Source organism: Mandrillus leucophaeus, unplaced genomic scaffold (assembly GCF_000951045.1).
Source record: "Mandrillus leucophaeus isolate KB7577 unplaced genomic scaffold, Mleu.le_1.0 Scaffold1262, whole genome shotgun sequence".
In the NCBI taxonomy this organism is placed as follows: Eukaryota; Metazoa; Chordata; class Mammalia; order Primates; family Cercopithecidae; genus Mandrillus; species Mandrillus leucophaeus.
In genome coordinates, this window is record NW_012101010.1 from 408,397 (window position 1) to 419,626 (window position 11,230).

Below are 11,230 nucleotides of genomic sequence, written 5' to 3' on the forward strand. Positions count from 1 at the left end.
TTAGCCAGGATGGTCTCGATCTCCTGACCTCGTGATCCACCCGCCTCGGCCTCCCAAAGTGCTGGGATTACAGGCTTGAGCCACCGCGCCCGGCGAGCTCTTGTTTTTAAAACAACTCAGACTCAGAAGGATAGTGGTAAAAACTCCTGAAAAGTGTGCCCTTTACAAAGTTGGTGTCCATAGGAATTGGAAGACGTGTCAAATGGTCTTGAAATTTTCAGCTCCAAAAATAACAAATGAAGTTTCCTATCCTGAACTGAGTATATAGTAATTGATTTCAACTGGCATTGACTTGCAGTATCCTTCCATGACCCACCATAGCTCCGAGTCTTGCAAAATTCATTTTCTTATCACACTTCAAGTTGATTTTATGGGAGTGATCTCATAGGTAGTAATTTCTTGTTACCTTTGGTGCTGCCTATGTGGACCTTACCTATACATCCACAGACTGAGTGGAAACTGGGATAGTTTCCATTCCTTCAATCCATTTTTGGCCCAGTAACTTCTGGTGACTGTAAGGGATGTGATATAAAATAAGTTTGGGGTAGATATTCTATTTTATCTCTATGCTTCCTGTTCCCTTTTCACTTTCTTCCTCCGTGAAAACCTATCACCTTGAGCAGAAGTAGAATTATATTTGGAAATATGAAATAGGTAGGGAACATTACTCAGAGTTGAGGAGGAAGTGGCCATTCTCTGCTAAATGCTGCTCCAGGTGACCATTGAGCTTTGTTTTTGCTAAACAGAGGCTGAAGTAAGCCATGATTTGCTTTAAAACTCCCTTCAAATGCTTCTTAGGGATATGAAACAACTTTGTTTTTAGAGTCCTGAGATATTCTTATGTAAATACAGAGAGGGTCTGAGCGTTACGTGCCATCTCACTTCTGGCACCTCAGATATTCGAGGTTAATTACTGTGTAAGTAACCATTAAACCAGTTCATACTCCTATCAATTTAGATTATTTTTGACCCACCAGGTTGGCTATAATCGAAAAAGACAGACAATAATAAGTGTTGGCAAGGATGTGGAGAAATTGGAACTTTCACACATTACTGGTAGAAATGTAAGAAATGTAAAATGGCACAGCTGCTTTGGCAAAGTGTGACAGAAGCAGTTATCATATGATCTAACAACTCTATTCCTTGGTATATACCCAAGAAAAATGGAAACATCTGTTCAGACATAAACTTGTACACAAATCTTCATAGCTGCATTATTCATGAGAGCTACAAAATGGAAACAACCTAAATGCCCATCAACTGACACATGGATAAACATACTGTAGTATATACATGCAATGGAATATTATGTAGCTATGAGAAGTAATGAAACACTGATACATGCTACAACCTGGATGCACCCTGAAAACATTATGGTAAGAGAAAGAAGGCAGTCACAAAAGGCCACATATTGTACAATTTAATATGAAATGTCCAGAATAGGAAAAATTCGTAGAGACAGAAAATAGATTAGTGGTTGCCAGAGGCTAGGGGATGTAGAGAGAAGGGAATGAGAAGAGACCTGCTAATGGGGATGTGGCTTCTTCTTGGGGTGATGAAATTTTTCTGGAATTTGATAGTGGTGATTGTTGCACAACTTTATGAGTATACTAAAAATCATTGAATTGTATATTTTAACATGGTGACTTTTATGATATGTGAATTGTATTTCAATAAAAATTTTAAATACATATATAAAATTATACACCAACTATGTCTTCCTGAGTATAAAGATGGTATCAGATAACATTCATCAAATGCAGATTATGGAGTTCCAATCCATGCTTGCCAAAACTGCTTAGCTCTCCCTATTTTGTTTGTAGGCAGCATAGCCTCCTTCCAGGCTCCAAATGCCAAACTGCGACTGATGGTTCTTGCACTTGGGGTATCTTCCTCGCTGATAGTGCAAGCTGTGACTTGGTGGTCAGGAAGTCATTTGCAAAGGTATGGTTAATGTTTCATGTACTTATAGACAAACAAGTATAGTCAGTTACCAAAGGGAAACCTGGGGCCAGGAGTTCCAGGTTATAGTTTTTACCTTCCATATGGCCTTGTTGAAGTCTCCTTTTTTTCCTTTTCCCAAAACAAGGACATGAACACTTGCCATCAATCTCAATAAGGTTTTGAAAATTAATGAATTATAGCGAGTTGCTTAAGTTGCTATATAGAGGCTAAGTCACGTTCATTATTGCAGATTACCAACAAGACTATTTCAGCTACTTATTCTATGAAACTGTGAAATTCATGATGGACATAGTACATTGAGTCCACATAAAAAGTGTTTAAAAATACTTTTGCACTTACAGATACCTCAGAATTTGGGGATTCATTTTAGGACAGATTGTTCTTGTTGTTCTACGCATATGGTACACTTCACTAAACCCAATCTGGAGTTATCAGATGTCCAACAAAGTGATACTGACATTAACTGCCATAGCCACACTCGATCGTATTGGCACAGGTAATATAATAACTTTGGAATTTTCTCTTTTGCAGAGCTTACATTTCCTGTGTGAATGTTCCACATCTTGGAAAGAAAATCTATAAAAGTAATCTTTCTGCATTATATCTATATTTCAGCTTTTTCTTCCTCTGAAATAATAATTGGTGCAACCAGTGGGCTATTTGCTAAGCAGCAGGCACATTTTCCTTGCCTGTACAGACAGAGGGTGAAAATAAAATACTGTCACTGGTTTGTAGCACCGTGGCAGTGGGAGACGAGAACCAGGCCTTATACCCTAGCTCTCATTCGGCTCTGTCTTCCTCCTCCTTCCCCCTGGTCAGGGCTCTCTAGGATGGGATTCTCCATCCTCCACTTCCACACTGACCCCAGTACATCTGTAACACTAAGGAAAGTTTCTGTGACCTATAGCTGTCCCTGGAACTTCCTGTGTTTTTTTCTTCCAGAGGTCTGAAGCTCCAAATCTAAGACTTGAAAAGAAAGGAAACCTTGCATATGCATACCGACTTTCCAATCACCTGTATCTCCCAGGGGCCAGCTTTCTTTGAGACAGAAACATGCCCAGCTTGGAGTTTGTTTTGTAAACCAACCCGAGACTCTTCTAAAAAGAAGGGAGAAGTGTTAGTGGATTCTAGTTAACTTGCTCCTAGCTTTTTGTGTAACTCTCAGTGAGTCACTGTTCTTCTGTAACTACAAGGTGAAATATCAAGATTAATGGAAGTTTAGAGGGTATTGGCTCACCACAAACAAAATGCTTGTATAATTTCCCCTGTGCCCCCTAGTTTGGCATGAAATGAGAATAGAGGGAAATTATGTCAGTAAATTGATCACATGATATTAATAGTAGAAGACTTAGAACTCGGTCTGGTCCCCTAACATATGTTTTACATTCATATCTAGAGGCAGAGACTCGGGCAGCCCATTTCACAGGTACAGCCTGATAAAGATCTGAACTTCAGGGTACTGTTCACATTTCCTGACTTTTTTTCTATCTGGCCTCTGTTTTAAATGTATGTGACCCAGTTCCTGGCTGGCAGTCCCTTTCTCCATTTCTGCTCTGTGCCTTCCTTTATAAAACTGACTGTTCATCATGCACCTTCTCAGCCTATCTGAGCATATCAAGTATTTTTTGTAGTTTCCTTTGAAGATTTGTTGGGTCCTGTGTGGGGGTGGGGTCACCCACTGTCATACACTGCATTTCACTCAGCAAATTCAGTTTAGATGGCTTTTCCCTCAAAACTCTCTGCTGAGACCCCATGCCCCTGGTCTCCCTTCTGTCACTACCGCCCTCTCCCACTCCATCCCGTCCCCACTGCTCTCAGCTCTGCCCCTCCTCCCTCTGATCCTGTTAATGTCAGAGAAGCTTTCTTGGGAAATTAGACTGCCAGCCGTACAGTCAGACCCTAAGACCTTCCTTCCATCCTGTAGAGGGCAGGATGGGGGTCACAAAGTGTCTGCCCAATAGGCTTTCTCTGTTTCTGTGAAGGAGTCCTCCTGCTGGCATCTTCTCCAGTTGTTACAGTTTTGTGTGTAAAGTCATTACTGTGATGAGTTGGACCTCTTGGCTAAATAGTACCAAGGAGCTACACTGCCTAAGCTCTAATCCCAGGTTCCTAGGTTCTCTTTACTAGCTGTGTGAACTTGGAAAGGCTACCTGATCTCTCTGGGTCTGTTTTCTTGTTTTTGAGACTGAGTTTCACTCTTGTTGCCTGGGCTGGAGTGCAGTGTTGCGATCTCGGCTCACTGCAACCCCCACCTCCCAGGTTCAAGTGATTCTCCTGACTCTGCCTCCCGAGTAGCTGGGATTACAGGTGTCTGCTACTGTGCCTGGCTAACTTTTTATTTATTTATTTTTTGTGTGTTTTTAGTACAGACCGTTTTCACCATGTTGACCAGGCTGGTTTCAAACTCCTGACCTCAGGTGATCCACCCGCCTCGGCCTCCCAAAGTACAGGGATTACAGGCACGAGCCACTGCATCCTGCCCTGTTTTCTAATCTGTAAAATAGGATTAATAGTAGAGCCTACTTCATGAAGTTGTTGTGAAAGTTAAATGAGTTAATATAAAGTTAATATACAGGGCTCGGAAGAGGGGTTGGTGCACAGTGGCTACTCAGTCAATGCACTGCATCCACAGAGGGTTAGATGACAACCCTGTTCTTTGGGAGGAAGCAGCCTGTGTACTGGAAATGTTCCACTCAATTTTTACATTTGTTCCCGGACACTTTTTCTGCAATGCCTTAACTTCACATGAAGCAAATAATTTTCTGCATTTTCACCTGTTGAATTCCAAAATGCGTTTTCTGCCTTAAACCATTCCTTATCTGGCCTGCAAGGAATTATCTCTCCCACTAAATAGCTGTCAGCATGTTTAGCTTTGTATTTTAGTTGCATGTCTCATCTCCTCTTCTGAAGTAAGCTTCTTGAAGCCAAATGCCATTTCTTCCTTAATGTCTGCTAACTATAGAGCGCAAATTTCCATATAACTAAACTTTTTCCATATATGTATTTTTAAATTCTAGATGGTGACTGCAGTAAACGTGAAGAAAAGAAGACTGGTGAGGCAGCCACGGGGATGGCCTCTAGACCCAACTGGCTCCTGGCAGGGGCTGCCTTTGGTAGCCTTGTGTTCCTCACCCACTGGGTTTTTGGAGAAGTCTCTCTTGTTTCCAGATGGGCAGTGAGTGGGCATCCGCATCCAGGGCCAGATCCTAACCCATTTGGGTAAGTTTGGGTTTGGAAGCAATCACAAAATTGGCAGTTATGCCTGGAGAAAGCAATGCCTCCTTTGTCAGACAGCTAGGTCTGTGCTAACCAGATATTTCATACCCACTCTCCCTAGATATCAGAATATGGCATGAAATTATTGTGTGCTCTGGAGAGAAGGGCACCGGAAGGGTCTTTTCCCCTGTGCAGAAGGATTGCTGAAAAGTAGATGTGGGAGGCCCAATGGTTGCTCACAGCTAAATAAGAGGTTTCCAGAGCTTCAGCATAGGCATCCCGAGGAATGCTTGCACAGAACATTCTCAGTGGTGGGAGAGGAGCAGCACTCCCTGGCCATTTCCTCCAGACCCTCTGGTTATGGTTATGGGCATTTAGTAGGACAAGACCACAGTCCCCTGGGGAGACTAGGTTGACTGCCTGGGGCACAGATCTCTATTCTCAGCGAAGGAGGGCAGCCCCAGGAGATCCCTGCATCTTCTGGTACTTTCTTGTTCCAGCCGTGGGACACACAGGGAGTTAGTAGTCTGGAGTCAAGTGTTGGTCCTTGTGTTTTGTCCTTATTAACCCTCTCTCTACTCTTCCTGACATATAATTTCTCTTGTAACTGGCACCATCTCTTCTTGCAAAAAAATTGGAGAAACTCTTAAAAGATCTGCCTCTGATAACTTTTCTCTCTTGTAGTGCTCAATTCTTACAATTGAAGGCATGCAGCTGCCTACTGGATCTTTCCCCAGCAGGGATCTGGGCATATCCCACAGGCTTGTCAACCTCAGCCTGTCCAAATCTGAACTCAGTATTTCCCAGTCCTCCACGCATGTTCTTCTTCCCCCATGCCCAGGTCCACTTTGTCTGTCCACCTCATTATCCAAACCTGAAACCAAGAGTTCGCCCAGAATTCTCCATCTTCCTCATTTTCTCCAACTCAGTTCTGTGACTTCTTTTAGATTAAACCCTTCCTCTCTATCCCTAAGCACATCTGCCTTAGTGGAGTCCTCACCATTTTTTCATTCAGGCTATTACTGTTGTCTCCTAATTGTCTCTCTTTTGCGGAATCTTCTCCACATGGCTCCAGAATGATCTCTGTAAAATGCAAATCTGATTCCACCACTCCTTTACTTATAAGCTCTCAGCAGTTTGCCCCACAATACACAGGGAAAATACTGCCCCCAATTCTCCCACATGAGGCAGGATCTGGCCCCTCTACTTACCTTTACAAATGCGTTCTAATCTTATCCTCCTGCTTCACCTGAGCCGAACCCACTTGCGGTTCTCTGGAAGTGCCAGACTGTTCCAGTCTCCCCACTGCCTGGGCTTGCTTTACTGTCTTGATGTCCTGGTAAGCCCTACTCCATTCAAAACGCAGCTCAAACATTTTCTCTGTGAATTCTTCTCTTATTATCACAGGGGATCCCTTCTTTATGCCACATACTATAATACTTTGAATCGATCAATTTTTGTATGTGTGTTATATATGTGTGTACATACATACACATATATATGTATCTGTTAGAAACTTTATTTTTCTGTATTACAGATTTTAAAAAATGTCTTTCTTCCTGTCCAGATACTAAGCCCCTTGAGGGCAGGGAATGGGAAAATGAATGAACATTGATTGCTTACTCTGTGTCAAGTACTGAACAAGGACGTTTGAAAATATTATTTCATTTAGAGTCTGTATCTTCCTCCATATCTGGGAGGAAGGCAGAGAAGAAAGAAAGGAACAAAAGGACAGAGGGGAAGGAAGAAGTTTATTCCTACGTGTTAAAGCTTAGTTTCCAGAGTTACTTGTGAAAACAAGCATACGTTTTGTGGCAGAGTAAAGGAAGAATTTTAATTGTAAATGGTGAGTCCTGGTAGCCAGGAGAAACTCACCATTCAACTCTGGGCCAATCATGTTACATCCCCGGCCTTGCTTTTCTCACAAGAAGAATGTAACTAAACTTCAGGGGGAAACTTTCTCACATATATAAAATGAGGGTTTGCTTTTCAGACATTTCCTAATCCTGTATATTAGAGTGAGACATTGAAGATGGAAATGCAACTCACAAGACCAGCATTTCCCAAACTGTGCTGGTTTGGGAAGACACAGCGTCTTCCCTGTGAGATGCTGGTTTCTTGAGATGTTAACGAGAAAAAGAAAATGCTTCTATATCAAATAGGTTGAGGAAATAGTGCATTTCAATCTTCCTTTCTTTGTACTTCACAATGCATATCAGCATATTAGAGACGTTTGGAGGTTTCCCAAAGTTATTTGAACATGGAATTATCCTTTAGAACATCTATTAATGCCTGACAGAGTAGGCGTGTTTCTCAGAACTAGCTTGAGAAATGTTGCGTTAGACCATCATCGCTCACCCTCATCATAGTAGGAATGGCTTTCTGAAATTCACCAGATTATACTTAAGGAAATGGGTCATAGGTATGTTTCATGGGGAAAAGGTGAGAGGGAGGCTCCGAAGGTGCTGAAAGGCCTTGGGAAAACAAAGGAGCAGTGTCGTCTGTGGCCCTGGGAGGACAAGGGAGGACAAACTGTGTCTTGGTCACATGTTCTGGCTTCTCCTTAGCCCACGCCAACACTAGTGACCCCATCACTCTTAGTGTTCTGTAGCACTTTCTGCCTTCTGATAATCTTCATTATTATTAGGTCTCACTATTTTGTCCAGGCTGGTCTCAAACTCCTGACCTCAAACGATCCTCCCCCCTCTGCCTCCCAAAGTGCTGGTATTACCGTCATGAGTCGCTCTGCCTGGCCCTATCTGCATTATTTATTAATGGTGTTTATTATAAGTCTCCCCCACCAGAATGTGAGCTCTGTGGGAGAAAGGGATCATTGTTCATTGATGCATCCCAAACACCTAGAACAGAGCCTGGCACATGGTGGGCACTCAAAAATACTTGTTGTTGATTTGGCAGTAGAAAAATATCCACACTGTCCTTCATGGCCTCTTCTCACATCTGGTCTTCCGGAGCCCCAGGGTCATTCTTACACAGGTAGGAGCAGGTAGTAATATGGCTACGAGCCTCACCTCAGAGCCTGAGGACCATTTTAGATTCTTAGTCCTATGTGGGCTACTGTGTTTGACCTCAAGCAGGTTACTTACGTGCTCTTTCCCCCAGTATTCTCCTCTGCAAAATGGGGATAATATTAGCATTTACCTTACAGGAGCATGAGAATTAAATGAATAATAATTACAGGGGAAAATCTTAAAATAGTGCCTAGTATATAGTGTATGTTATGTTTTTGAGCTTAATTTATGTGACAGCTACTTAAATGAGTCCTATGTTCTAGCTATTATTATTTCTGGGTTTCCTTCTAAAGTTTAGTTAAATTTCTTTTTTCCTCCTTTTGCAACTTTTTGCCAAAATAGCAAAATAATAAAATCATTTGTGGTTGTTTTAAAAGCCACACAGCTATCAGTTATTTATCAAATTGACACTGGTTTTGGGAAGGCAGAGACTCTAGGCAAGAGCAGTATTGAGGTAGAGGAAAGAAAGAAAAAAAAGCAAACTAAATAGAAACCATTCCAATGAACTTTTCTTTTTGTTCTTGGCAGAGTCATTTAAAATGTTACATGACCAACATGGACTGTACTTTAATAGTCTGAGAAAGCTTGGTTACTGCGCTTACATGATAAGTTGGCAGATATCATTGATCTCATGGCGGAGTTTTTATTCCTTCTCTGTTCTGAATGTGTATAATATTGGCTCCCAGTGGGCTCTCATGATCTCACCGGTTGTTCCACACACATTATTTCTTATATGTAACCAGAGGTGGGAGGTATATTTCTATTTTATATTCGGGACGATGAAATATTACTAACGTCACATGTCTTAGAGCATGTCCTTTTTCACAGAGGTGCAGTACTGCTGTGCTTGGCAAGTGGATTAATGCTTCCAGCTTGTTCGTGGTTTCGTGGTGCTGGTTTGATCTGGTGGGTTACAGGTATGTGGAATTTACCTGCAGATAGACCATCACTGAGCTTGGTTATCCAGTTTGTCTGCAAGCATGCACAACTCAACTGAAAGTAGATACAACCATATAAATATGTACTGTGGCCAGATGGGCTGTTGCAACCAGCAGCAGCAACTATAACGCAGATGTCACCAAGGTCACTGGTGACTACCTGCTCTGAATTCCTGCTTCCTCCTACCTCCGCCTCCCCTTCCTCCTGTGGCTGTGCTGCTTTCCTGGACTACATTGCCATAATACTACCTACTCTTAAAAATACATAAACAAGGCACATGTGTTAAGTAGCAGATTTATAAAAATTCTTGATTTTTAATTAAAAAATTTTTTATTTGTATAAATTTATGGGGTACAAGTGAGATTGATTGATTGATAACTTTTAAGTTCAGGGATACATGTGTAGGTTCGTTATATAAGTAAACTCGTGCAATGGGGGTTTGTTGTACAGATTATTTTGTTACCCAGGTAAAAAGCCTAGTACCCGTTATTCTTCCTGATCTTCTCTCTCCTTCTACCCTTGTCTGGTAGACCCCAGTGTCTGTTGTTCCCCTCTTTGTGTCCATGTGTTCTCATCATTCAGCTCCCACTTAATGAGAACATGCAGCATTTGGTTTTCTGTTCCTGCATTAGTTTGCTAAGGATAATGGCCTCCAGCTCCATCCATGTTCCTGCAAAGGATATGATCTCATTCTTTTTTATGACTGCGTAGTATTGCATGGTATATATTACCACATTTTCTTTATCCAGTTTACCATTGATGGGCATTTAGGTTGATTCCATGCCTTTGCTACTGTGAATAGCGCTGCAATGAACATATGCGTGCATGTGTCTTTATGGTAGAACAATTTATATTCCTTTGGGTACATACCCAGTAATGGGATTGCTAGGTCAAATGGTGATTCTGTTTTGGGGAATTGTCACACTGTTTTCCAAAATTGTTAGACTGATTTCCACTCTCACCAGCAGAGTATAGGTGCATAGATTGGGTAGTGGTCAAGTCAGAGTTCTTAGGCAATCCCTCACCTGATGGATAGAGTGGACCCATTAAGTAATTCTCATGAATAGCAGATTTTACCTAGGAGATGAGGGCCATGCATTGCCATGTTGCTAGTTGCCAGACTTCTTTCACTCTTCAAGATTCCTTGCTTTTCTGTGTTTCAAAAATGCCCTTTAGAATTCCATGATGAAGCTCCATTTCCCTTTCTCCTTTACATGTAACAGGCCCAGCCTTCCACCCGGTTTTAGGGTCCATGTCTGCTTACTCAAAGACCTGACCCATCTTTTCCCAGTTACACCCTTTAAGACCCCAGAAGTATCAGTGAAGACAATCATGTTTTGGGCCGCCCTCTTCCCTCTCCCCTAGTCTTTGTGAAGAGGAGGGAGCATTGTACTTATTTTCCTATAACAGAATTATGCCAGCCCTCCTCCTTTCCCTTAAAAGGCAGTATTTAATGATTATAGTCAGGTTTTCTGACTCTAAGTAAAAAAACCACTTTATTATATAGCAAATACTGTATTTGGTTTGAGATGTTGTTAATACATATTGATTAAGCTGGTGATTCAGAGTGGTACACTAGATGCTGTGTTTGAGAGACTGTATCAGTAATAGAAGATTTAGGATGACAACATAACAAGTGAATTTCTGTACATCATAAGCGCCATCACATTTGTCTGGAAATGTATGTGTAATCCAGATACATGGCTAACTCGATGAGGTTAGCCAGGTCCTCTTCCTCCTGGAGCTATGTGAACACACTGTTGCAGTCTTGTTGAGGTGTTTGTACTTGCTTGTGTAGTTTTTGATAGGCATTGTATTTGGAGCCTGTGGAGATTTGTGTGTATGTGGGAGTAATCTTTCTTCTCATCACAGGGTTTATTTGTGAGATTCCTCAGGGAAAGAGCCAGGAAAATTTGTCAATGCTGAGTTTGCATTGAGCATATGCAGAAGCTTCTTCTTTTTTTTTTTTAATTTATTTATTATTATTATACTTTAAGTTGTAGGGTACATGTGCATAACGTGCAGGTTTGTTACATATGTATACTTGGGCCATGTTGGTGTGCTGCACCCATCAACTCGTC

At 41.7% G+C, this 11,230-nt stretch overlaps 1 protein-coding gene across 1 annotated transcript in view; it reads left to right on the forward strand.

The window, feature by feature from the left end:
* The window catches only part of CWH43 (cell wall biogenesis 43 C-terminal homolog (S. cerevisiae)), a 113,838-nt gene that overhangs the window by 8,070 nt on the left and 94,538 nt on the right, over positions 1 to 11,230 (forward strand). The window contains exons 2-5 of the mRNA XM_011972048.1: positions 1,824 to 1,944; positions 2,307 to 2,461; positions 4,983 to 5,184; positions 9,039 to 9,127. Coding sequence (XP_011827438.1) covers positions 1,824 to 1,944; positions 2,307 to 2,461; positions 4,983 to 5,184; positions 9,039 to 9,127 — 567 coding nt within the window. The remainder of the gene's footprint in view (positions 1 to 1,823; positions 1,945 to 2,306; positions 2,462 to 4,982; positions 5,185 to 9,038; positions 9,128 to 11,230) is intronic.